The following is a 27,652-nucleotide window of genomic DNA, read 5'->3' on the forward strand; positions in this document are numbered from 1 at the left end:
GGGGGCGGGGGCGGGCCGGCGCAGGCGCGGCGCCGCTCCGCCGCCCGCAGCGTAAACAAGGGGCCGGCGGGGATGAGGAGGCCGCGGGTGCGCGGCGGGGGCCGGGGCCGCCGGGGCTGAGGTGCGCTGCCCGCTGGAGGCGTTCCCCCTCCTCCCCCGCCGGACGGGGGTGGCGAGGCCCGTCCCGCCATGAACTTGGCCAGTCAGAGCGGCGACGCCGGCAGCGGCCATCTGCTCTTCGCCAACTTCAACCAGGACAACACGTAAGGGGGCGGCGCCCGGCCTGGGGGGGAGCCCGGCCTGACCGGGGGACCCGGGCGCTGCGGCCGGGGGGCAGCTGCGGGGGACGCTGAGGAGGCTTGGCCGTTGCGGGGGACGCGGCGGGGTCCCCCCCTCCGCCCTGGTGCCGCCCCTTCCCGCGGCAGGGAGCTCCGCTGCGGCCTCTGCCCTCGCTGCCACAGAGCGGGCCGGGGCCCCCCTCATCCCTGCAGCGAGGAGGGGTGGGAAGGACCCCCCTCTCCCCTCCGGCTTGTGTGCGGAGCTGCAGGGTGGGGGGCCGCTCGCAGGGACAGGCAGCAGAGGGCTGATGGGCTGCGTGAGCTGTGGTTGCAGCTATTGCCTTCTCCCTCCCCCAGGTTGTTGCCCTGGGGAGCTTTTCCTTCTTGCACTTGGGAGGCATTGCTTGCTGTTGCTTTGGGAAAGGGAGAGAGGACTGGTTCTGCTTCTTGATGATGTCTAGCTTTTAGGAGAGACACATTATGTGAAGACCCAAGTCTTCCAGGTGGTGCAAAGACTTAATCCAAAAGCTCGTTAGGGCTGTCTTTTCATACAGCCTTTTTATTTTCACCTGCTGTCTGTGTTGAAGCGGTATGCCTTAGGCTTAAAGGTATTTTTATGAGCCTATGCTGCTTTTGATTTGGAAAAAGAGGCCTTTCTCACAGAGTCCTTGCAATTGCACTTATTCGTGTTTCAATTCTAGAAGGGTCAGATAGTTGATGCTGCACATCTTGCAAATTATTTAATTCTTGCAGTATACTTAGATTAATTAATGCAGAGTAGTTTTTATATATGGTATTAAAAAGCAATATTTTAAAATGTAAGAAATCCTTAATAGTTGGAATTGGAGCACGAAAGATCCTTTAAAGATGGATTCGACTGTCTGAAATACCTGAGAGGTGAAACTGGGGGCCACTAACCGAAAGAACTTGTACTTGAGAAAGGAGGAGTTTTGTTTTAGGAAGTGAGTAAGAGGAAATGATCTCAGGTTGGCATCACAGAGCATAATCCACGTGTGTGGTGGTGGTTTTTTCTTTTAACAACTTATTTGTCCATCCTCACAAGAGAGATCTTTGACTGTCTTCAGCATGTACTGTAGCACATGGGAATTGTCAAGATGAGAAGATTATTTATGGTGGCTGCCAAGATTGAGGAGAAAGGTCACATTGCAGAAGGAAATACTCTGTTTGCTTTTGTAGGTTTTTTGGGAGGTGAAGAAATGAACAAGTGGAGCTGGATAGACTTGAGACAAGAGACTTTAACAGTAAATAACTTTCTAAATGATGGGGGAGGGAGCAGTAGTCTTCTATGTATTTGTAAGTAAATCATTATCTGTACGTTGATTCGAGCCAAAGACTTTTGCAATTACGTTTCACTTTTTTTCATCAAGTACCTTATAGAGCTCACTCTGTCATTGTGCATATAAAATGTGTGCATGTTTTGCTCAGATACCATCCATTTTTTACCTATTAGTAGATAAAACAAGTCATAATAACTAGGAAACCTGTCACCTCTTTCTTTTGCAGTTTATAAAGGTCATTATATAGCTTTTTAAGTTAAACTGTGCTGTCCAACTTGGTGATCTAAAAGCTTTACTATTTCTCCTTCCTTAAAGCAACTGCCTGTTTTCAGTTGCACCTTAGCTTTGCGGAGAGCTGTATATATTTAAAAGATCAGAGTTGTGACAAGAATAATTTATTCTGAATAAGAGAGCTGCAGGCTTGACTTGAGAACAAACCCAAGACAGATGTAAAAAGAAAGCTAATGTAATATAAGCTTATCTAGGTGGTCTTTGGCTTGTACACCTTGACATCTTTCTTCAAGGAAGAGTGAAGTGTGATTCCTTTTTAACTTTGAGTTTATGGGGAAAAAAAGGGACAAGTGGCTAGTGATTTCTTTCTTGCTAATCCTCAACTCCGTATGCTACTTCGCTACTTTTCCAGTTTTATTTTCATAACTGTCCAAAAGCGTTCTTCAATTTCTGTGCTATAGCTGATGCTTTTGGTCTTCAGCATTCTAATGCCCATTGTGCAGGTAGATTTAAAAAAAATACATTTTTTTTTTTTATATGGACTTCAGATTAGGCGACAAGAGAATTTTGGTGATGATTCAGTTTATCTTTTTATGTGATCCAGACTCAGCCCATATATCTTTGTAATTCAAAGTCTTGGGAAACGAAGTCTGTCTTGTCGTCTTGGCATGTTTTTGCATTTTCAGATGCCCATTATAGAAATGACATAAATAGAAAAAGGCTCCTGTTGGTATTTTTTTGTCTCAAAATTATGAGAATAATATAAAAGGCCACTTGAGACAAATGAGATGGTTGGATGATGCGGAATAAGTATCCCTTCTTTCTAATAGTGTCTCAAAAGAAATCTCTCCAAGAAAAGTAAGTATAAAACAGTGAGTCTTGCAGATGTCTTCGCGATCAGCTTCTTACTAAAACACTTGTCTGATGGGGTAGGTGACCCAAATAACCAAGTTGCATTCTAGTTCTTAAACGGAGTAGAACTTAGTGGTTGTGTAAGTTCCTTATACTGAAGTTTATTTGATATACCCTCCCCCCTTTTTTCCCCACCTGTGATCTTTCTTAGTTTCTTGTTTGAATAGAGACACAAGAAGTCAGCTCTCTGGGTTTATTAGTATACTATTCTAGATTTCTAGATCATCGCTGCTTACCAGGTGAGAAGAGCTGAAAAGAACTTAGTAGGAATGAATTACACTTTCCCATGCTGGGCCTCAGAAAGCTTACTTATTTTCAGCTTATATTACAAGTAACTGGTAACGAGACAGGTAAGGTAAACAAATGCATGTTCTTTCAGCCAGTATATGAAAGACAAGCTTTGTTTACGTCTTCCCAGTCAGTAGAGCTCACATCATGTTTTAAGGTGTGCTTCAGTAATTAGAAAAATCGCTGACAGACAAAACTGGAAAATAAATGACATGGGTGCATTGTTGTTATTACATTTAAAGCTTTTACCTTCAACTTAACAAGGTGCCAGTTCCACTTATGCTCAAATGTGTCTTGCTTACCTAGACAGCGGAGCCAGTTGCCTTGCATGAGGAAAAGATGGTACTTGTGGCTGGTAAAAATAGGTATCAAGCTAACTTTTCCTAGGCTTTCTGAAGGGTCAGTAATTAATTATTGTCTCCTGTAGGAAGGAGATGAGCTTCGTGATGGCTTTTAATCTTGGGAAATTGGATTGCTGGTAGTTGGAAGAATGTTGTCAACATGAAAGTTGCTGTTGCTTTTCACAGTTGTTGCAGACCCTGGTGACTGAAGCAGATATCCTCTATCTTGCTTTTAGTTTTGGGTTTTTTTCCCAGACTTAACTTTTTTTTTAATGTTCATTCATGGATGCTGTATGTAGTGGCAGTGTCTCTTGGCATCGTATCTACGTTATTGCAAGTGTTGTCTTGCTTTTTTATTCCATATTGCCCTAAGCTTTATTTACATGAGAGTTTTGAATTATTGGCTGGGACTGGAACTCTGCCTGAAAACACTCCACCTATAATGCAGCAGAAGCGGTTGGTTTGTGGGTTCTCTTTGATATAATACGTTTCCATTGAATAAAAACATAGAGAAGGTCATTTTCAGAAGGTGTTAGCATGCTTGTTTTGGACCTAGCCCTAGAATCAATCATTGCACAACTCAGCATGACTGGCATTCTCTGATTGGGAGGCAGAAGCTCTAGCTTGCAGATAAAATTGAAGTAACCGGTCAGAATTCAGGTATCCTAGCAGAACCGTGGAGTAGAAGCTTGTAGGTGACCTCGGTGCTAGGTATGTTTTAGTAATTGGAAATCTTTAATGATACATATTTGGTAAGATGTACCACTTAAACCCAAGAGCTGTTTGTATTACTTCTGGGAGAACTATTAAAACTGAGCACAGATATGTTTATGAGAAATTAAACTCGCCTCACAAACTCATACAAGCTTTAAAACCCATAAGGGAAATGCGTAATGTAATAGAAGTGTGTAACTTTTTACCAAAAGCACAACTTCATGTTCTGAAAGTTTACATATATATATAAAATAGGTAAAACTTTCAGTCTTTAAATTGATACACAAATATTCCTGGAGAAATGCCTTTGGAAGAACTTAAAAATTAACTTCTACAGTCTTCAGATTCAATTTACGGGGTGGGGGGGGATGACCAAACAAAAAACCCCAAAACCACCCAAAGGACCGTAGAGAAGTCTTAGACACCTTTTTAAAAATAAGTAGTCAAGTGACAGCACTTGGAAACAAAATAGTTGCTGTAGTTTTGAAAACAGACTCCTGATGAAAGGACAAAATGAAGCCTTGCATCTGGGTTTCTCATGAAAACACTGGTGTGTGCCTTATTTGCAAGGTCTTCTTTAGTTTCAGCTTTCATTTATGTATGGAGTTACACGTGACAGGTATCTGTCCATACAGCTGTTCTTTCTGATTTAATTCTGCCCTTTTTTGCCCAAATAAATGAGTTTGCTTCTATGTTCTGAGCAAATGCTTATAGTTCTAAAGTTGTATAGCATACTTCATGTTGAAGTGGTATTATAGTTCCCTTACCATGTGATGTTTGGATCTCTGTAGTAAACTGCTTGTGGTGGGAGGAACAAGGGTTAGGCGCTGAGCATTCACTCCTCTGCCTTTGTTTCTCCTAGGTTCAGGTGTCATTTGCCCGTGATCATTGAGGACAGCAGGGTTCTTTATTCCAAGGAGGCTTTAAAGCTAAACCAAAAAAAAAAAGGAAGGAAAGAGCAATCGCGTAGCTCTCATGCTCAGGGAAGATAGCTGAGAGAAGCAGTCGTATGTCATGTTACTTGCTGTTGTTGCAGTGGAGGTAGCCGCTGAGGTGGGCTTGCCTGATGAACCTGGACCGGAGGAAGTCTTCCTCGGTGTGTGACAATTTGGATGGGAATTTGGCCTAAGAGTAGTGTTGTTTACTTGGATTATGAACTTTCTGCTGTCCCAGCCTATTGCTGCATGTTAAGTGATGAGCAAGTGTGGTCTCCTTTTGCTGTAGCAGATTTAAGTTTGTGTTGGTTTTCTTTTAATATAAGAACAATGGGAAAATCTCCTGTGGTTTGTCAGAGTGTTGCTGATAAATCTTTTGAACATATGAGTTTCTGTATTTAGCTCTTGTCCAAAATAATGTCATTCTTGACCTTTCTTTTAAGACCTGTCTGTAAGATGTTACAACTTTGGTTTCAGCAGACATTTGGGAGAGGGAAATAAAGCAAAGTAAGTTTCCTTGGTAATTCTTTTCTTATGTCATTTCACTGATTTTTTTTCTTTTCTTTTATTATTATTATTTTCCCCCTCTTCATCGCAAGCCTTTGTTCACAAAATGTTTTGTCTTTGAAAATTTACGTTGGTTTTGAAATGAGGTGGAGCTTTAGTATAATGAGACTGTATCGTAATGAAAGTAGGTTTAATTAACCAGTTATTTAAAATAGTAATGACTTCTGGAGTTGTGTTTATACTGCAGCTGCAATTGATTTTAATCTGAGAGCTGCCCTTAGGAGGATCTTCCTGATTAATGTAGAATATTTCTGATTAATAGTTAAGGTCCTCTATGATACGGAAAGGGAAAAACTGGTTTTCTTCCTTCTGTATGTATATCAAAGAAGCAAAAGAAAACCTGTATGATTCTCACCCGTCTGAAAAAACTTGTTTCTAAAGAGCCAGAGGGATTGAACCAGCTGATTTCCCACTCTAGGTGAGTGCACTTAAAGTGAATGTCAGCATCTCGAAACGAGTGTGTGAAACATAACACTGTTCACTTGATGAGGTTAGTTTTAATTATTTATGACAGCCACTCTTGAAAATACTCTCAAGATTCATGTAGTCTTGGATCAGAGTACAGTATTATCTTTGAAAAAAGTGGGTAAGCATAGTTTCATAAATCATTACTATATTGGTCATTTTGTACTGAGTAGACAACCTTGATGATGAAATAGCTCAAAGTCTGCAACCTAAGGTGTGTAATAGGGGCTACACATAATAGAGCTAAAAAAACACCTGTGTAGCATAATGTTAGAAGAAAAAAGGCAATTTTTTGGATATTGATTTTATTTTCAATTTCAGTCTCTCATCACCTTCTGAAAATTGGTGATGATAAAGCATAACAACCACATTGTAAAAGGAGCTTCTAATAAACTACAGTAGCTTCTTGTTGGCCACTGTCTATTTGAGCAAGAGCTGAATGGCTTATTGATCATATTTCTTCCCCATATGGTTGCACATTTTTTCAGAGGTGAGGTAATTTTGGCTAGATACTTGTTTTGTGGGATTTGGTCATTTAGGTAGCTATCAAGTGTCTTAAGGGCTTAAGTGTAATATTGGTGCGGGGAAAGATGGGGGATTTAAATCATTATGATTATGCTGGTATAACTCAGCCTAGCGAGTTCTCTTATTACATATGAAACTATCGGAAAAAGGCTTTTTATAAGAAGTAATTTGAGAGTACATTTAAAAAAAAACAAACAAACCCAAGCCCTCCAAAACCAAGAATGTTGTTCTAGAAGAAAAATGGGTTGTTTTGCAGTTATGCTTGTATACTGAAATGAGTTTAATTATACTGACTCAAGCTCTTCTGTGTAAACAAATGATTTGTGACTTCATCACCTTGATCCTGAAAGAAATAACAAAAAGCAGTTACCATGGATGGAAAGGTCCGTTCTGTGCTTCTTCATTGTGGCTTCTGCTCAGTGTAATGATTATCATGCATACAACTTGCTTTCACCATTGTCTAAAGGTTATTTAAATGAGGTATAGGTAGTCGGTAGAACAAGAAAGATGGTCTTGCTTACTGGTTTTAGTGATACTGTCAGTAAAACAGTGATACAGCAATATTCTGTATTTAAAGCTGTAGGTACAATACAGGAATCAATTCTGCCTAGTAATACACTTACATATAGTTGCTATATGGAATTCTCCATGAGGAAATCATCCTATGTCTTTTGTAGATCGTTTATATTGCAAGGAGTCTTGTGACCATTTATTTTTAACTCGGTTGAGTGCTTGTTTACCTTTGTGAAGTGACAGTTTTAATGTCATTCTTTGTTAAACTTTCTTTTGAGGGAGGCAGTAGATGATCTAAGAAAAGCTAACTCATTACCTTTTTTCCAAATTAGTTTCATATTTTTTTTTACAGAATTTGGATTTTCATTGAGCTGTACAAAAGTAGTTGAGGAAAAACACTGAAGCATCTTCGGTGACTAATCAGATATAGTATGCTGAACATACCGATTTTGTCTGAAGTAAAATTAAATTCAGTATTTCTAAGGTGACTTAGAGGAGCAGCAACAAAATTTTGTTTTATAATTGCTTCTCTGTCTCTAAGCCTAATATGCTTTTTTTAATATCTTGGTTATTGAATCTGGGGAGGCTTACTTCTCTTGCCTGGATGGTGCATATTTTAATTTGAAGGTTTAAACCTTCTCAAATATAATTTCTTAACCAGACTGTGCCGGTTGTATTTTCTTCTAGAAGAGAAGGTCATACCGTCATACAGAAGTTGATTTTATAGCTTGGGATCTTAAAGTCAGAGGGTAAGCCCTTTGAGGAGCAATTTTTAATCTTCTGGGTACCTTGAAGTTTAAAAAGGGCTCACTTTGGAGCCATGAGAGGAAAAGACAGAAAGAGCAAGAAATCTAGGAATCTGTGGCGTATTCTAAATGCAGAACTAACCGTTAGTGCACTGAATTGTAGAGAATCATCTTGCTGAGTTCAGAAGGGCGCTTTGGCAGGCTGACTGGTAGGGTTGGGTTTGAACCTTGTATTGAATGACTTGCCACAGTTTGGCATATCAAAATACATTTTATTGGAATTTAATTAGTTTTTCTCCATGTGTCGTAGCAGTAAGGAATATATGAACTCTAAGTATACTATACACTTCTGCACAAGTGTATTGACTGTTAATTTTCTTTTTCCGTGGCATAAAATCCTCCTCCGCATGGGGAGGGGAAAATAAGAATGTGCCATTGTCTGCTGTCTTGATGTGTAAAGACCTGCAAGAGAAGCCTAAAGGTTTTTCTAGCTTAAAATTTAAGACCTGTCTTTCACTCTGACTGGAAAAGCAATTAAATGGTCTGTGAGCTAAGTGTGAAAATTGAGTAATGGAGGAAAGAAGGGATTGTAGTCAGTCTTTTAAGGTTCTACTATTGTTAAAATCTGTTTAACGTCAGTGACTAGCATTTTTAAGAGGGCGCCTCTGATCAAAGATTCGGCATGAGTATTTGTAAAACTGAGACCTGACAATGTTCTTTGGAGGTGCTAGAATGTCATCAGATAAAACCAGAGAAAATGAGAGTTGGCAGTCTTTAATTCCTTTTTATTTTTTTTTTAATATGAAAGCTCTTTTGGGGTGGTTGGGGAAGGTTACAGTATAAAGAGCAAAAAAAAAAAAAACAACCCCAGACAGCCCAGTTTAAAAGGTCTTGGAGGTCACCTCTAATGATGAGGCAATGATGTAATTGGTTTGCATTACATTATTCAAGTCATCATCTTTCTCCACACTAAAGCTTTTAGTTTGTGTGGAGAAATCACCAATATGAATTGGGCAGTAGGCTTACATTAAGCTGTGAACTCTCATTTCATAAAATGTGAAGCAGGATTCCACACCTGGGGTAATTCTGAAGCTATTTGGCCTTTTCAGAGTTGAGAAAGCTATCTGTGTCTATCATGGCTTTTTCAGTCAAGCTTTTTATCGCTTTTCTTACTGAGCTAACCCAACTGCAGTTTTAGAATAGGGTAAGAATCTGTCCAAGGGTAATCACAGCTGATTTAGTTTATGTTCCTGATTGGCTTGTTTCTTTTTCAGATCCCTTGCAGTTGGCAGTAAATCGGGCTACAAATTCTTCTCTCTTTCTTCTGTGGACAAGTTAGAGCAAATCTATGAATGCAGTGAGTATCATCTTTTTTTCTTTTTCCTTTTTTATCCCCTCAGTTGGCTTAATTTGGGAAGAATAAGACATGTTTTACTTTTCCACAGGTTGTTTGAAATTGACATAAGAGGAACCTTAAGTGTATGATGAAATATCACACAAATACAAAACAATTGATTGCTGACAGGGTAAAACTATTTATCAGTGTTCTGTATTTAAATTTAGCCGGTATGTTGTGAAATTTGGTAATGGCTATGAGGAGAATTCTTTGCTTTTCTAGTTTTGTGTCCAGTAGCCAGGTTATGTAGCAGCTGGGCATAAAAAAAAAAATCACTGGTGTGAGAGAGTATCTTTTGGGTCTTCATACTGGCTATTGGGGAAGGCAACCACTAATATACCTTTATCAAATAAGAAAACAAAGCATTGATTATCTTTAATCCTAATATTTGCTGTTAGAAAAATACTTTTTAACATGATAGCTGCAGATTTATTCATCCAAAAGGGTGAATAATCCAAATTCCCCTAACTCTAAATACTGATCACAGCTAGGTAGGATATGAGGTGAAATGGAAGGAGGCTTGGGGGAGAAATGCTATCCCCTGTTTTGCCAGCAGTTCATAGACTTCCCTTTTTTGAGGTGCTAGTAAGTAAACTATGTATGCTATGCATGAGTATCCTTGCTTTCTTGTAAACTCCATGTGAACAGATGGTACGAATAGCTATGATGTCAGCATTTATAGTAGGATCCTGGTGTACCATGCTACACAACAGAGTTTTCTTCAGACTCCGTTCCCGAAGTGACCTGACCCTGTGGCATCTTAAGTTTGAAAATGGTGTGTGATTCAGATCACCTATTATCTGTGGTGACAGCCTGATTCTATATACAGTCAGTGGAGAGAAGTAATTGTGAGGTTCAAATTAGGCACCTGTGGTCAGGTTAAATTGTGTTGCAGCTACATCTGCCTGTTTGAGTCATGGTCTGGTTGTACTGGTTAATCGGTGGCTTGAATTCCATTTTATGCCATTGAGTTTAGGTACCTGACCTCTATAGTATGTTAGGCACTTACAGGATCTGGCCTGGTATCACCCCAGGAGACTCAGAGAAGATGACTCCTGTTACACAAGACACTGAATAAACATACTGAGAGAGACGGAACTGAACTTTGCAGGACTGCTTCTAGGTAGTCCTTGAAAGAAAAAGTACAGATTGGATAAAGTGCCTTGCTCAAAATCTTGGAATAAACTGATAAAGTAGCTGGGATTAGAATTTAGACCTGCTGATTCCAGTCTTGTCTTCAGACTGTTCTGGGATGCCTGTATTGGCTTAACCTCTGTGATATTGTAAGTTTTCTTCCATGAGTGTTAACTCCATACAGAGCACAGAATGTGAGGTAACATTTAGTAGAAAATTTGATGGTTTGACCTGTGTAAGCCAGCCTGTCTTGACCTCTGCTCATAGGGCATGCCATGTCTGCAGCAGACCTAAATATTTGAGATCTTTATTTTTTGTATGCAGTTAAATAATTTTCATTCTTGGGCTTGCAAACCATGCCTGTTTAAAACTTGATATGGAGGGTGGAGGGCTTCCTGTGTATTGGCTACCTCCTTTCCACAAGGAAAAGTATCTTGAGGCCTCCCAGACATGTGCCTGCTGCCTCCCAATTCAGTTTAAGTGGGTCTAAAGACTTTGTGTTGTTTTGAGTGAGCACTTCTAAGGACTCTTTCCTCTCTTCTGTAAGATTGATCTGCCAGTTCTTGTGTAGGTGTCTAAAGTAAACTACAGAATATGCCCCAGCTGTCTTGTGTTTGAGAGAACAACTGAAAAGAATGGGAGGTTTCTTTGTCTGCTCCCATCACTGACTTCTACTGTGACTCTGTACAAATTGCCTAACTCCCTGCTCAGTTGATCCCCCTGTAAAAATAAGTATTAGATTGGAGGGTGCTTTAAGGCTTAATGAATGCTTATAACATGCTTCATGTTCTTGGATTAAAAATGGAACAAAAGCACAGCTGATCATAATCTAGCTGGTTCTAACCAGCTCCTGTCTGTGATGCTATATGCTTGTGTTTATGAAACTCCAATCTAGTTATGTGTTTGCTTGTTCTCCCCTCCCTGCTGATATTTAAATCATTTTGCAGTTCTTCTTTTTGTTCTTCCTGTATTTTGAATCTGAGTTTCTGGTAGTGCTCACTTGTGTAGTGTGAAGGAGAAAATACAAATAGGAAAAAAAATGGGGTTTAGATTAACAGCGTTGCTATAGGATTTAGCTAGTGCTTCTAAACATATGATTAATTCAGGTCAGCTGGATGTAGGATGTGCAGTATAGCCTGGTACTCTACTTGAATGGTTGCTTATTAGGAAGCATACATGACTTGGCAGCTGTGAAGAGATTTTATCACTTCTTCCTGTTAGTGGAAGACAAAGGAACAGAGGTGCATCCTGTATTTTTCAAGTGAATTTAATTAAAAGCCCGTCACAAAGGCTTTCTCTAAAGGTAACTGTCTGTATTATAGTAAGTCTTTTTATGGTGAGACTGAAGGATTGTCTATACCTTTTAAATGTTTTCCTTGTTGAAAATTTTTTCTTCTGTCTGTGATTGCGTAGTTCTTGATAGAGCTCTTCCTTGTGTGCCTTCCCTGCTGCCGACGCTTCCCATCGGTGCAGCATAGGACAGTGCTTTTTCCGTGTGAATCTCTGCTGCTGTTCCTTCTCTGAAATACCAGTTCTGCCTAGGAGAGTAACAAATCCCAGAAGCTGTGTCTTAACACAGTTGCCCCTGAATGGGAAAAGAAGCTGTGCTCGCCCAGGAGCAGGGAGCAGTCAGACTGTGGTTTTTGGGTCTCTCTGTGCTGGTCTTCTGACTCTTGCAAAAGGATGCCATTATTATGAAGAACTCCAGGCTTAGATGGAAAGCTGATAACCTGTACTGTAAAATATTTGAGAATCTTTTGTTACTAGTGTGGTTCAAGGAACATGGACCTCTGCATTTGAAAGTCTATGCATAAATTTATTGAAGTGGATTTTTGTATTTCTTTTTCATGTGTTGTGTGTGGCATCAGGAAAATGAAGAACAATTCCTTGAAAACAAAGTCATTGCTAAAATGCATTATCCCTGTTGCAGAAGTGAGGAAATTGAATTTTCAAAGCCTCTGTAAGCTGTTTTGTCTTCTCTGGAAAAGTACCATATTAAATAAGAGATTTAGATAAAAGTTGATTAGCTTGCGTTGAATACTGAAAATGCGTAGTATAAACCTGCTCCTTTTCCATAAGGAGGCTATTTCTCTCAAAAGAATGTAGAGCATTAAATATTTTCTGTTCTTTTTCTTGAAATAACTGCCCAGAAAAAGCACTTTCAAAGCAGACATGTCACAAAGCGATGACATTGTCATATGCTGAGAATGTTGGACAGAACTTTTTTCAGGGAATTTCCATCATTGGTGATGAGAACACTGCCAATTGTTTAATGTGTCTCTTGGCCAAAACAGAAGCCTTCAGAAATAAGCGCTTTTTTTTTTTTTTTCTGGTAGTTTTATGGTTTGGAATGTGTTAAGCATTGAGCTAATCCAGATACTGACTTCTGAAAAGTTTGGTTGTTTCGATGGATCAAGGCCAAAGGCTCAAGTTTCTTTTCTTGATTCAGTTCTGTAATGGAAGGGCAGCTGTAGCTGGTAGCTGTGGGAGAGCTGCAGAGAGTGGTAAAACTCTCTCCAGCTTTCTCCTGTTGTGAAAACTATGTCCACTGTGTCTCTGGGCTTTTGGAGGGGAGCTTCAGGAGATGGGGGGGGGAGAGCACACGTGGCAGGGTAACTGGTGGTGGGACTCGGACTCCTACCAGCTTGGTCCAGTACTGTACTATAATCAAACGCTCTGAAAGTGCTTCTTTGCCAGAGATCCTGGACTCTCCTCCCTCCTGCTGTTTTCCCCACATTTTGAATAGTGACTTGTGTTCCTCCAGTGCTTCCATAGTAGAACACATGACAAAAGTAATGCTGTTTTATGGCTATGCATACATGCTGGGCTTCAGTAATTCCTGTACAAACTGTTTTTAGGGACTATCAGGTAAAAGATGGTATGTGTAAAAAAAAAAAAAAAAAAAAAAAAAAAAAAAGGCAGTGGCTGAAGCAGTCTTAGTACAAATGAGTTTACCAGCTTGTTTGAGTACAATAACCTTTCTTTCTTCATGGACAGGTGTGCAGAAACTCCAGGGTTTTTGGTCATCAAAAACCCTTCCATGCATAGTATAGCTTTAAAAACAAACACACACACACAAAAACCCCAAACCCAAAAAGCCTTTGCTTTCCTAGATTTCTGCAGAGATAAGAAGAGATTGTAAGATTCTGGAATTTGACAGTTTTCTTTTTTTTTTTTGTATCTTCGGGATTTTTTTCTGTTGGATCTGGGGGAGTAGACGCTCTGTTCTGAAGCATGAACTTGCATGACACCTGGGCAGGGTGATCTTTGTAAATCAGTATTTATTCTGTACATTTTCTGCTTTAAAAACCTGTCACTGTGTCCCACCTTGCCTGTGAGCTGTTGTGGCAGAATGTTTGTAGTGGTAGACTGTATTTTCTTAGACAGTATTTCCTGTTGATGTGCATCACTCTTCTTCCCTGAAATCTCCCTCTGTATTTTTCCCTCGTTATTGTGATTCCTCAGCTGACACAGAAGATGTGTGCATTGTGGAGAGGCTGTTCTCCAGTAGTCTGGTGGCCATAGTTAGCCTTAAAGCTCCACGCAAGCTGAAAGTTTGTCACTTTAAGAAGGGGACAGAGATATGCAACTACAGTTACTCCAACACCATCTTGGCTGTCAAACTCAATAGACAGGTAAGTAGTAATTTTGACTAAGTGAAAACAAGGAAAGGGGTTGTGGATCTTATTCTGGCACTTTCTCTGCTGATTGATGTCTCGTCCTTTGGTGACAGAATTGCTATTTGAAATTAACTTGTACTTTTCTGACTGTAGCTTCTGTATGGCATCTCAATACTCATATTTGGTGAAGTATTTTTGATTCTATGTTTATGTATTTACTTAGGAAAATGCCCTGAGTATGCTGGGCATGCTTTGAGTAGGAGGTTGGACTAGAGACCTCCTGAGGTCCCTCCCAGTGTGAATCATCCTGTGACCTTAAATGTGAAAGTGTGTGATACTGACAATTTCTGTTCAGGCCTAAACTTCAAGTTGTTATCTATTAACTTTTTATGTTTTTAAATACAGTTCACTGAATTCTTTAAAAAAAAAAATCTAAGAAAAAAAAATCACTGAACTGGTGCAATTTTTGAGTTAGGTACCTGGAACAATAGTTTGCTGTATTACTAAATCATTAGTAAGCTGTTCTGCAAATACAGACTTTTCTGTCTTCAACCAGTTCATTCAAAGTAGAAAGAATGGCATCTGAAGGAGAAAATCTTCTCAGTGTTTGTCCCTGCCCCCAAAAATCAGGTGTGGGAGGGTGGGATTCCTCCTTAAAATCATAAGGGAAACAGTGGCTAATTTGATTTCTGGCATAGTGAGATAACATTAAATGAGCAACATCTTGTTAGTTGTCCAGATGTAGTCTACAAAAGTATAAATGAGATGTTGAAGAACTTAATCAAAGTTTAAAAGAAAAAAAAAAAAAGCCCCTCACAAATGATTGTAAGTAATGGGCTCTATAAATGGTTAAAAAAGTCTTGTATGTTTTTTTCTGTTTAGCCAAAGCAGAAAATTATTTCCACATGTGAATTGGCCTCTTGAGGGGGGAGTACATAAGGGCAGGTACAGAATAAGAATTAAATAGCTTTAAATGAAGGTTTCTGGCTTGCTGGCTTAAACTAGTAATGTAAATCATTTTCATTTAAATCAATTTGCACTAGCATGGTTGAGAGAAGTCAAGTGCACTGGTCAGTTCGAGTGACTGAGTGTAGTATTGCGCTGTTGAAGCCTTGTCAAGAGGTGTGTCTTGTGTATCTTCTATCAGACTCTTATTTCTTCCCATCAGGTGGGTACAACTTTTTCTCTATTGGAAGGTACCTACTGCATTTTTGGATACAATTTTTTTAGGATTGATAAATTAATAGAAACTCCAGTTTGATATCAGCATTTTGTCTTCTTTCCCATGTCTAGAGGCTGATAGTATGTCTGGAAGAGTCTCTTTATATACACAACATACGAGACATGAAGGTATTACATACAATCAGGGAGACACCTCCCAATCCTGCAGGTGAGTATGTTGTTAGAAGCTAGCATAATTCTGAAAAGTGCGTTCTGTGTCAACATATGACATTTCCTACAGGGAGTAGCATTGTTAATTCTGCTTTGAAATAAAAGTAACAAATATATGAGTGTTGTCTTAAAGCCTACCCATTTAATCCAGGTGAGGTTTTTGAGAACAAATAGCCGACTCTGCCTTAAACTGCATCTTCCTACTATTTTAGTCTCCTAGAGCAGATGTGTTGAAATGTTAGAAAGAAGTAGTAGAGATACAAACTGGATTTTGCTAGCACTTGGTATGGTGTCAGGTTAGTGCTTTAGGAGTCATGGCAGACATGGGAAATTCAACTGCTTAATCAGTTATTGTCGCTCTTGGTATTCTTCCTTTTCTACTTACGTTAAATAATTGAACATGTTGCAGGTTGACTCTGAGATTACGCATCCTTGTTCTCTTGATACCTTGTGAGGATAACTTGAGTTATCTTTGTAATATTCAAATGCAGAATCGGAAAGTTTTGCTGCAGAAGTCTTGGAATTTACCTTTTTCTAATTCTGTTTCTGTATCCCTTCTTAGGGCTGTGTGCTTTATCAATAAACAATGATAACTGCTACCTGGCCTATCCAGGAAGTGCAACTATTGGAGAAGTACAAGTCTTTGACACCATCAATCTGGTAAGGATCTTTGTGGATGCTGTTTCCGCTTCCAAAGATGTAGTTTTTGGAAATAATGTAACTTGCTCAGAGAGGAATTACTAGACACTGAGTTAGGTTCCTCTGTGTTAGTTTGCAGTCTCTCTTATAGCTAGGCTTCACAGAACGTCAGCAAAGAAAATACAGATGCTAATATTAGATTTGAGTAGAGTTGGGCAAACCGGTGTAGCAAAGTAATTTCTATTTGAATTGTCTTTTAAGTATCCTTATACTGCTTGTACTCTCTATGCACACGCTTCAGTGATAATTTTATGTACTTAGCAGTTACTGAAACAAATATTGAAGCTGTTGTCCATAAAGTAAGACTGATATTTGCCTTGAACGCTCTTAAATATGTGGTCTTAAGCTGCGAACATGCAGCTTTTAACCTGTACTGTACTAAGGCTATATTTTATTGATTCACTCCTGCAGAGAGCTGCTAATATGATCCCAGCTCATGATAGTCCCTTGGCTGCTTTGGCATTTGACGCAAGTGGTACTAAACTTGCCACTGCATCAGAAAAGGTAAGGTGGCTTTTTATTGACTTGCCGACACTGATAAAAATGAAATTTGTTTCTAAGTATTTTAAGTAAATTTAAGCTTGCACAATTGCATGCGCAAGTGCCAAAAAGAATGGCAAATCTAAGTTAAGAACTGTTAATGATATTTGACACAATTTCCATGCTGTGAAATGCTGGATAATAAAGTTATTTAAATAAAGACATTTTAATCTGCCTGTAATCAGGGCAATCCTCTAAGCGTTTTCTCTTTAGTGCAGGATACCGATTAGAAATTAGTTGTCTTGTTTTGATGCTGTCTTCCTAATGAAAATAAGACAAAGTCAGAATAGAGAGAAGTGTCTTGCCAGTCTTTGGCACACAATGACAAATTGTCTGTCTAAATTGTATAAATTAAAAAGTCTGAAGCCTCTGCTCTTTGATTAATAAGCTTAGAATATAAAGGTGTAACTGATTGCATCTGATAAAGGCACAAAGACATCAAGGTAACTGTGCTTGTGGTGCTTGTCTAGTGTGGTCATTTTCATGATCAAATATGATAAGAAGGGCTGTTCTTCATGCATAGCTTGTTCTCTACATTAGTAGCTCCCACCTCTTGTTGTTTCTCTACTCTTCAAACACATCCTACGAACAAGCTCCATAAATATTTCATGCTAGTATGTGGTGTGCATCAATGGCAATGACTTAACAGCCAAATGGTTTGCTGCTTGTAGTTGTTCTCTGCTCACTAGAGCTAAAACACAATGAATGAATTTGAAATGAAAAAAAATTTTTTTTTTTTTTCCTTTACAGGGGACGGTAATAAGAGTGTTTTCCATTCCAGAGGGACAGAAACTCTTTGAATTCCGAAGGGGAGTGAAGAGGTAAAGTTCATCTGGGCTAATTATCTGAAGCTTATTCCTTACAGTAGAACTCCATTATCTTCTGCAGTTGAGCTGACATCCTGATTTTTGCCTATTTTCATCTTCATTCATCCCTGCCTGTACACTTATAACAGTTTCAGCTTGAATGTCTTCCAATTTCACTCCTTTGGACTTGACTATTCTACAAATCAACCTTGTCAGAATTGTACTCCCTCTTGCCTTTTAAAAATTTATTGGTGAGGGAACTTGTTTAAAGTGGGTCACCTGTTGTAAGATATATTGTATTCTTACGGCAATTGGAGACAGTACATCTAATATTCTCACTCTCTTCTAAATCCTTCTAGTGCTGTGATCATTGGTAGCTATTGTGAAATGGTACTATAATTTGTGGTAGTAGTAACTCTGTAGTTCTACTGTACTTTATACAGAGGTAAGACTGAGTTCAGATTGTTACTAGTTGACCCCCATATCTGGTATACATCAGAGTTGAACATCATTAATGGGGATCTTGCTTTTGAAGTGCTTTAAGAAGGTATCAGAGAATTCAGAATGCTTATTATGGAAATGTTCTTTTTTCTTATTTGCAAAGCAATGGTGACTGAGAAATCTGCCTAATTATTAATTAAACTAAATACTTTGGCTTAATTGCACATCACCTGCAATCACTGACAGGAGAAGAAGAGCAGGTGAGTCCACCATGCAGTCACTGTTCCTCCCAGCTTTTGCAGTACAGCTCATGTGAACATTGTGGAGCTCCTTAGTGGTGAATGTGCAGAAAGACACATCCTGCCTACCGAAATGGCAAAGTAACATTCTCAAAGTCAGTTCCCATGAGTTAGTTAACACTAGCTTTCTTCTTACACTGATTGGTACAGTACTAGAATGTCAAAAATAATGCTTGATTGTTTTTCCTTTCTCTTTCCCCACCCCCAGGTGTGTGAGCATCTGTTCATTGGCTTTCAGCATGGATGGCATGTTTCTGTCTGCATCCAGTAACACAGAGACGGTGCATATCTTCAAACTTGAGACTGTGAAAGAAAAGTAGGTTTCAGAGGTGCCTCAGATTTTTCAAGGAAAAGGCTTTAAAATTGGTTATATTCAACAGGATGAGTTCTCCAAAGTGTGGACGGACTTCTTTTGAACACTTCTGTAGAGTAAAGGGCATAAGTCTCTTAAGAATTAGCAACTGTAGCTGAGCTGTGTACTGTTCTCCCAGTGAATAGAAAAGGTATTTCTGCTGAAGAGAAATTGGCCATCCTTGGCAGAGGAATGTGGAGCAGTTTTAATATTTTTCAGTTACACTTGTTTTACCTCTTCTGACATCCGTATGGGAAGAGCTATCTCAGTAATGCCTTCCAGCTGCCTATAGGCCTTCAAAAGGCACCAAGTTGTAAAATGTTCCTATTTATGATTTGAGAGGATAGTCTTACATTTCTGTGGAGGTTGTTGGAAACACTGATTTGCTTAGTGATAAACAGGTGAATAAAATCTTGAAATATAGCACTTTCCAGTAGATCTTGCTCTTGTATAATGAACCTTATGAAATGCAGTTTTATAAGCAGAAGTATCAGTTTACAATCAAACATGTTTAAATAACAGGCTGAGGATATTGTGGGACACATTGTGCCCTGTAGCATGAATGGAGTGCATTAGAGTTGTCAAGGGTGCTAATTATTTCTGAAGAGAAACAAATAGCTGCTTAATATCTTTAAAAATAAAAAGACGTTTCAAAGTGTTTACACACCTTTCTAATGCAAAGGCAAAGTTAATCATGTTTTTCTTCTGACTTGTAGACCTCAGGAAGAGCCTACAACCTGGACAGGTTACTTTGGAAAAGTGCTGATGGCCTCAACAAGCTATCTGCCCTCTCAAGTAACAGAAATGTTCAACCAGGGTAGAGCCTTTGCTACAGTCCGCCTGCCGTTCTGTGGGCACAAAAACATCTGTGCACTTGCCACGTGAGTAATGAAATTGAGCCCGCATTCACCACCCCGCTGGGTTGCCACGTTGGGCTACAGAGAGGCTGACGCTATAGAACATAACCTCGTCTCCAGCAGAGCGGGTGGTACGCAGAGCAATGGATCACCTGTAATCATTTCAAAGCCTCTTCCAGTTTAAGAGCAATGTGTTAGAGGTAACACCTCAGTCCTGTGAGGGGAGGAGGGAAAGGTGTAATATTTGGATGAGAACAGACTATTTCTAAATGTTGTTTAAAGATGTCTTTTAATTTTGAAAGAAGAATGTTGAGAACAGACCCATGGGCTTATGGCATTTGCTTCCATTAGTGCTAGGGGAAGTGATACTGTATGTTGTGTTGGTGAATTGCAAAATTAGGCAATCCAGACTAAGCATTAAAGAAGTCTTTGAAAGCAAGTTTGTATTATTCTTGTCTCTAAAACAGCATAGCATTCATTAAAGTTAATTTTGAGGACTAAATCTAATGTTTATTGGGTCTTCACCAAAGGCAGGTCCCATTTGGCACAGCTACCAAAGCAATAAGCTGAGCAGTAGTAAACTTATTTTGTGAGGGTTTTATAGTTTTTATGCTAAATTGACTTCGTGTGTGTACTCTCACTTCTCTGATCTCAAAGCACCCTTTAAGCAATAATTATGCCTTGTAACATTTCTGAAGTAAGTAAATGCTTCCCGTTAGAATATTTGTCTCTGAAGTTGCGCAAAGCTTGATAACAGGATGGTAGCTTCTGCATCTGTTTTACTGGGTTATACATAAGTTACCTGATTCCTGTGGCATCCCATTAGCCCCAAAATGTGGTTATGCCTTACTTTTTTTTTTACACACAGTTCTTTCCTAGGTGCTCTGTCTAACTGTTAAGTGTTCCCTGTCTAGAAGCAAGAGTGTGGGAAACAATGGCTTAAAATCATGGGAGGGGAGGAGCATGTGCTGATACAAAATTTAAATTCTTATTAATCTGTTGCTCTCCTCTAAACCTTTCTAGAATCCAGAAGATCCCTCGTTTATTGGTGGGAGCTGCTGATGGGTATCTCTACATGTACAACCTAGACCCCCAAGAAGGAGGAGAGTGCACACTAATGAAGCAGCACAAGTAAGTCCACATTAGCTGAGGACTGTTCTATCTTATTTTTTCACAAAATCCAGTTTGTTCTTAAACTTCATTCTGTTCTGGAAAAGTTCAACTTAGAACCGCTGATTTCTTTAAACTGATCTTTTTCCAGACCTCTGACATGAATGAGTAACTTCAGAATCCCCCTGTGCCTGCCTTCCTAGTATCTACTACACAAAGCGTCACTTTACCAGCAGAAACTTAACACTGTCCGATTGCGGTGAAGGATCAATCGCTGTTAGCTCTATGATCCTGTTTCCTCTTCCTTGGCAGTTTGAGTTGAGTTACTTAACCAAGAACTTGAAACGTCTGACACCATCTTCTTCATCAATAAATTAAGCGGTTACAGAGATGAGAAAGAGATGTTACTCTGACTTCACAGAGGGGAATCTGGCCTTCAAAATCTGCTGTATTCTCTCTCTACCAGTGTCCTTATTAAACTTTCTTGCATATAGGCCAGCCAACTAATGTTCTGTAGCAGTACTGTAGAACGCTTAAGGAAAATATGGCAAGGTGGTGGTGTTTTTTTTTTTTAATAAGGTTTGGGAGGAAAAGCTACGGTAATATACGGTAAGATAGATATTATTCATGTGATCAATCGTAGAATTAAAGCCAGTAACTCACAATGATAATTCACGTTTGCAGCTTTGGTCAATCTTAATACTGGTCAAAAATCATGCCTTTATCTGAACGTTTTAAGGTATGACCTCTGGTTTCACTTGTAGATGAAGTCTGAGGGAAGCTTTTATCAAGTTCTTAATCTCTGAAATGCTCCAATACCTTCGCCAGAGGGTTTTGTAGTATATGTGTATGAAGCAACAGCTTCTGTTGTGGACAGAGCCCAAGAGAAAATCTGTAATATTTCTGATTGGAATGGCTGGGGTTTTTTTAATCATGCACTCTTGTTTTGAGTCTCTTTTGGTAGCATCAGCTACTAGGATTTAGATTCTGATGCCATGTTGCTGATGTCTTCAGTGCTAAATACAAAGTGTTGTCAGATGCCTTCTTAACAGTCCTCTGGAATGGAGGGACCGAGTTCCTCCTGTTGCATGTGTATATGTGTCATTGTTGCACGTCTAATGAGATATCCTTCTGTAGCTGTGAACTAAAGCTGTGTTACGCCCAGGCAGATCACCTCTCCAGCTAACCTCTCTCTGCTTGGTAGGCTTGATGGCAGCATGGAGCCAGCCAACGAAATTCTAGAGTCTGCATCCCATGACCGGCCGTTGGTAGCGCAGACATACAGTGCCGCTGTGACTAAAGGTACATATGTGCCTTCCTCACCCACAAGGCATGGTAAGAAGAAGGCTGGAAATGGAGCAGAGAGCACCTCTGCGTATTGCTTCATGCTAGATGGCTTTGTGAGCTCGTCTGCTTCAACACTGAGCTTTTCGTAACTGCGGGTGTGATGTGGAGCATTGGTGAGCAGTAGGAAAAGAGCATTTGTGATGTACAGTAGCCTCCTGTAGCTGGATCGCTCATCTTTGCTACGTTAAGTAGAACATTGTCTCGAATTGTGGTTGATTACTGTAGTGATAGGTGCAGTATTTGCCAAATTTCTTTGTGTTAGGGCATCTCAGTTATTTCGTACAGGAGTTCTGCATCCAGACCTCATGCAAAGCATCTGAATTATAGCATGCCCCCCCCCTTATTTCTTTTAACAAGGTTTATAAATGCTCCTGTCATTCCTTTATGGGAACAGTGACCTTTTAGCCTGATTTGCTGCTCTGTTAAATTGAGAGGGTGAGCATTTGGTTAATGCTGCAGCTCTCTGAGTGGAGCTTCTACCATCTCTGTATGGCGCTCAGGTCAGTGCTTCAACTGCAGAGGAAGGACAGTCTGCATGTATAGCATCAATACTGCAGTTGCAGCTGTAATGCATGGGTGGAGATTAAGAAAAACATCAGCCTGCCCAAAGCACAAGTACACGGTGTGCACATGCGGAGTGGTTGAATTTTGATCATAAACTGCTCTTGGCTTGGAGAAACACGGTCACGATAAAAGCAAACATAGGGTGGCAGTGAAACTGTTGCAAGTAATGTCTGGTACTTCAGCTCTAATCATTCACTTTGGATCCAAGCCTTAGTTTGTGCTGCTGATCCCCCAACTACTTGTTCCTTTCTCTCCAGCCTATACAGATGACCTGGGTGCTGTGGGTGGAGTTTGCCTGGAAGATGAAACCAACTCACTTAGATTGGACGAAGACAGTGAGCATCCTCCCATGATCCTTCGGACAGACTAAACTTTGACCTGTGAACTCACTTCTGAAGCAGAGAACACTGGCTTGATGTTTCTTGAGGAATCTCGTGTTATGCTGCTATGAACTTTGACATGAGTTGGGAGAGAGGATGACAGACTCTTACAGTTTTAAGTCGTAGCTGTAGTTCTAATTCTATACAATTGGAAAAATATATGGTTTTCAATTCAGTGGCTTTTAATCTTGCTTATCTATTTTAGCTGTGTTTATTTTTTTTGTTGCCAAAACCTGCTGTTTGTGCAGCCCTGAGAGCCTACTAGCTTTGCATGCGTTCATGTGCCAAGCAAGCATAGGAGGGGGAGAGAGAGAAGCCACTTTATAACAAACCCAAGTTTGTATTTTTTTTATATATGTATATAATATTTAGCTTATATAAGGAAGGAGTAGAGAAGTGGTTCTGGAAGCTGAGACTAGTTCTGCACTGACAAAGGTCCAAATGGTTTCCTGTGCATGGGCTTGCAGGCATACCTAGTGACTGACATGCAACCTTTCAAATGCAATGGCCTGGTTTTTTTGGGTTCTCCCTCCCCTTTCCTGGACCATTTTGTTAATTAAAATTCCTTCTAAATGTTGTGTATTTGTGGGACTGTTCTGTTTTTTGGGATGGAAAACTGGAAGTGTTTCCCTGCGTAAGGATATAGAAAATAGAAAGTGCCTTGACAGGGAAGAAAAGGAATTGCTGCAGGAAGAAAGCTAGAATGAAGGAGGAATTGCTAGAGACTCTTGTTTGTACACCTTTTGTACTTGGGTGTCTATAGCCCATAGGAGCCAAGAAGCTTGTTGGTTTTTTTAGAGAAGACTTGGAATGCACTTTCTTTCTCTCCTGTAGATTGTCTTATTTCCTTGGCAGAGTAGCAATAACCTTTTTTTATAGTTTTTTAAATTATCCGAAGCAAGGATTCTATCAGGCTGGATGGAAGTCCCTGTAGAGTATGGCAGCCCCACTCTTTAAACAGCCTTAAGGTTTTCAGCTGGAAGGCATAGCTCTCGATTCTTGCTTCTTCACTCTGGGGCTGAGTGTACTGCTCTAATAGTGAAGGTTCATAATTTTTTTTTTTTCCCCGAGATACTGATGTAAATAGAAATGATTTTGAAAGGTTAATTTTCTTCTGGGTTCTTTTCTGCTGGAGAACAGTACTTTTTTAATTATTTTTATTTTTCTATTTCCCCTTTCATCAGAGTACCTCTTGTGATACACTCCAAGGACTGGTTGTCTCTTTGGCAGTTTTGGAATAAATCCTTAACTGCCCTGACCCTGGCTAGGGCTTTCCAAGGCTGGGCAGTGCTGCAGACTATTTTTAGGGTTGTAATGTGCCTTCTCTTAAGTCTTGGATAACAGTTAGTGAGCAAGTAATTAACAAAGTACTTGGTGAGTATTACTTTCCTTTGCCAAAATGAGCCGCCTGCTTTGCCTTTTGTGTAGCGATGTGGGTTGCTTCCTTTCCCTCACTGACTGCTTGCAGAGGAATAAAAATAAAAACAGGCAAGGAAATTGCAGATCTTGAGAGGAGGACAGAAGCTGAGTATTCCAGCTAGGTGTGAACTCCCTACCACAACTAGACAGTGATGTGCTTTTAGGATTTGGTACTGTTAACAAGTCTTCTCTCAAGCAATAGCAGGCAGCGCTCTTTGTCCCCACAGCCCTGTGTGGGCAGGTGGGCTTCCCCTTCCTCTGAAAGTGCAGAAGATGGTGGTAGCCCCTGCCAAGAGAGCTGCCTGTATCAGTAAGGCTACTGTTAGTCCGTGTATGTGGAAGATGTTCTTACCCGAGCACATGTGGAAGAGAAGGGATCAGCTTGTTTATTCACTGAAAACCCTTGACTATCCTAAGTGGTTGGCTGGAGTGGCTTGTGGTGTCCTCTCCAGAACCCAGCACGTTCAAAGGAAACCACTGAGCTGTGCTGAAATCCTGCTTAGTCTCTTGACTTTAAGCTCTGGCTGACAACTAAATTCCATGGTCTGGAATTATTTTTTTACTGCAAGTGCTATCAGCTTTGCTGTGGAGCTCATAACTGCAGAGTAAAATACAAGTCTGGAAGTAAATATAAGCTCAATGAGCTTTGCTGGCAAACTGAACCGCCCAGGAGCTGTCAGATGTCTGCTCATTCCAGACTAAAGCTGGTAACATTCCTGATAACATACTTGGAGGCTTGGCGTAGACTCCACAAGTAGAGTTAGCAGTAAACACACATAAGCAACACAAATCTGCTAAGCACACAAGTTTTACAACTCCTGAGTGTAACAAAGACCATGTTACATAGTAATTACATTAAAGGGTATATCTTACTAACTTTTACTGCTAGAAATTGAGAACATTTATTGTATGAATTTTACTCCCTTCTTAACTTATACACCTTATCTTCCACAGGTGAGTTGGAGATCCTATATTCACTATATTTGTCTTCCATATGCTGTAGTATGCTCCTACTCCTGAGCCACAGACTGACTGTTGACTCGCTATGCCCTGTGTGGTTCACTCTTAAGTAGAAGCTGGAGGCCAGTTAAAGTATCTGTCTTTGTTGTTTTAACTGGGAAAATCTTTTTAGAGAGCCAAAGTATTAATATTGCAGGGTTAGTGACCAGCATGGAGCTAGTAGGGTGGAGCAGGTGGTTTCTGGTCCCCACTGACAGTGGATTTAAGAGTGGTGACAGTAGTTTGTCTTAAGTTCATTGCATGAGGATATAAACTGTTTCTCAGATAAAATATGATTAGTATCATTTTCCTCTGATGGCCTTAGGCCCTCAGTAACCACCCTGTTGTGGTATGCTACCAAAGTTAGAAGCCTTTCATGTTGGGGTTTCATCCCAGTGGCACAAAGATGGTTTGTTTTTTGTTTTGTTTTTTTTTCTTAAACATACCAGAAATGCTGTTTGCAGCTGCATCCTCACCTAATTGTGGAGCATATGATTGCACTGTTATACTCTGTGGATCAGGTGGTGTCTAAATATTTCTATTCTGATGGTCTAGCAGCCCTGGATTCCCCATGGTACGCCAAGAAGGCTCTAGCCCTGTGCTGCGGCCGTGGCCTTCTAGTCATACGGTATGGGAACACCTGTACAGCCCCTCTCGTTTTAGACTGACTTTCCTGGAAGGACAGTGTTTGTTCTGTGACAGTGTGTCTCTTCCTAGGTACAGACTGCACTTCCTGATAGCTTTTTTTAACTCCTTAGAGGGTTGGGGGCTAAGATAGACAACTGAACCAAAGCTGGGGAAGGGGAAACACTTAAACTCGGAATCCTAAACTCAGGTCTTAGATTGCAGTGGGATCTGTTCCCAGTGCCTACTGTTGGGAACGAGCTGTTTCTCTTGATGTGCAAATAGGTAGTGAGTGTACATACTCACTGCTGTCTCAACATCTGTCTGTTTACCCTACTTTGTATATCTAGTTCTGAGGCAGAAAGCTTTTATCTGCTCTGGACTCTTCTTATGTCACTGTTTCCAAAATACAAGTGATAGATACAAATCTAGCAGTTAAAAGGCTGGGCCTCGCAGAGGAGGAGGAGGAAGTAAAAAGCCTAAAGAAGTTAGTAAAAGCTTTTTTTTTTTTTTCTGAGGCCCTGTTCAGCAAGACATTTGTGTGAGTGCTCCCTCTGGGATCAGATGTGTGCGCGTGCCTTGCTGCTTCAGGTCCTATGCAAGCGAGTTTCTTGGGCCTGTTTCTACAGAGGGTGGGAGTAGAGGTGGCAGCTTTTCAGGCATGCCTGAATGCAAATAAATACCCGAGAAGGCTTTTAATACACTGACAGGTGTCTCCACAGAGGAAACTTGCATCTGACCTATGTGTAATAGTAAAAAGGGAGGAACGAAATGAAGAGCCACCAGCTTGATAAGTAGGTTAGCTTAGAGCCCGAAGATGATGATCAGCAGAGCACTCTTCATGTTACATCCCATACTGTCCTTTCTTGGCGCTAATAATGGCATTAGCAACAAAGCAATATCCAGTAAGACAGTAGAATTTCTTTCCCTGTAGGTTGCTGAGCTGTTCAGTATACCACTTGCGTATGCAGATGCTCCGCTGCTCTTTGCAGAGCAACAGGAGTCTTTGTCCAAAGCATTGGTGGGGATTAATCGTTGCAGAGACTTGGAAAGTTTTATTCTGTGCTCCAGCTGTCCTGGCTAACAGTCGCCTTGATTTAACCTGTTAAGGTCTGAGAGCGAGGCTGAGTGTCTTCTCCACATGTGCAGAGCAGGCCTTTGTTTTTCTGGAATCTGTGCTGCACTGTGAAAGGCTTACAATGAAGAAAGCATGGCTCTGACTGTAAATAAATCCTCTCAAATTCCAGTTGCACAACCAAAGGAATTTAGCAAATTCCTATTTTCTAAGCATACCATACCTTCATTTTAACGCACTTCAAATTGGCAAATCTCATCTTGCGCTGCACTGAAAATAACCGACAAGAAGTTTTTATCCTGGCTTGCAAATAGCTACAGTTGTGCTCATTACAGATGTCTCGGTGCCGTGGCTTTGACCATGCGGCTGCAGCGATCTGTACGCTGACTCCCCCTGCGCTGCCTTTGCATGTGTCCGACTCGTTTCTCAGGAGTGGGGAGTTGTTCCCGAACCTGTAGCTCTGGGTTTCTATGGGGCGTTGGTCAACCCTTTGTCTACCTGGATCTATTTGCTCTTGCATTTGCTTCCTCACCTGGAAAAAAACCTGCATCCTGCAGTGCTCGCTTACTCTGTTCAATATCTGTGTCGATAAGCGGGAAAACTTGTCTAACATTCCACCTCACCAAGTGTCTGGCTCTCACCGCTAGCCCATCGCTCTTTGTAATTTTATAACTGCCTAAGAAATTAAATCTGTGTTGTGATAAGTATTCTGTGTCTTCTTCCTTTTGTTTGCTGCTTGGAAATGGGGCCGGATAAGATCAGGGTGACGCTACGTGTGCTCTGTC

At 40.3% G+C, this 27,652-nt stretch overlaps 1 protein-coding gene across 9 annotated transcripts; it reads left to right on the forward strand.

Moving 5' to 3' along the window:
- WIPI2 (WD repeat domain, phosphoinositide interacting 2) lies at positions 1-27,574 on the forward strand. 9 transcript variants are annotated; one of them, XM_087730734.1, is made up of 13 exons: positions 1-263; positions 7,755-7,816; positions 9,088-9,170; positions 13,809-13,978; positions 15,257-15,353; positions 15,918-16,015; positions 16,466-16,558; positions 17,345-17,415; positions 18,349-18,456; positions 19,209-19,373; positions 20,373-20,480; positions 21,664-21,794; positions 22,628-27,574. In XM_087730734.1, exons 5-13 carry the CDS (start codon positions 15,308-15,310, stop codon positions 22,738-22,740), a joined length of 933 nt encoding a protein of 310 aa, XP_087586860.1. In that variant the 5' UTR covers positions 1-263; positions 7,755-7,816; positions 9,088-9,170; positions 13,809-13,978; positions 15,257-15,307; the 3' UTR covers positions 22,741-27,574. The 9 variants fall into 9 exon arrangements, with proteins under 9 accessions (XP_087586860.1, XP_087586854.1, XP_087586856.1 ...); XM_087730726.1 differs by lacking the exon at positions 1-263 and adding an exon at positions 1,481-1,540; XM_087730728.1 differs by lacking the exon at positions 7,755-7,816 and having other exon boundaries at positions 46-263.
- The last annotated feature ends 78 nt before the right edge of the window (positions 27,575-27,652 follow it).

This window comes from Nipponia nippon, unplaced genomic scaffold (assembly GCF_047370975.1).
Source record: "Nipponia nippon isolate SJK-2023a ecotype South Korea unplaced genomic scaffold, ASM4737097v1 scaffold_5, whole genome shotgun sequence".
NCBI classification, from domain to species: domain Eukaryota; kingdom Metazoa; phylum Chordata; class Aves; order Pelecaniformes; family Threskiornithidae; genus Nipponia; species Nipponia nippon.

Bases quoted from the DNA above. Each gene is read 5' to 3' on its own strand.
- WIPI2 (XM_087730726.1), top strand. From the start codon at position 1,496: ATGAACAAGTGGAGCTGGATAGACTTGAGACAAGAGACTTTAACA. The intron at 13,979-15,256 runs GTAAGTAGTAAT...TCCCATGTCTAG, and splicing joins CTGTCAAACTCAATAGACAG to AGGCTGATAGTATGTCTGGA. The intron at 16,559-17,344 runs GTAAGGTGGCTT...TTTCCTTTACAG, and splicing joins TTGCCACTGCATCAGAAAAG to GGGACGGTAATAAGAGTGTT.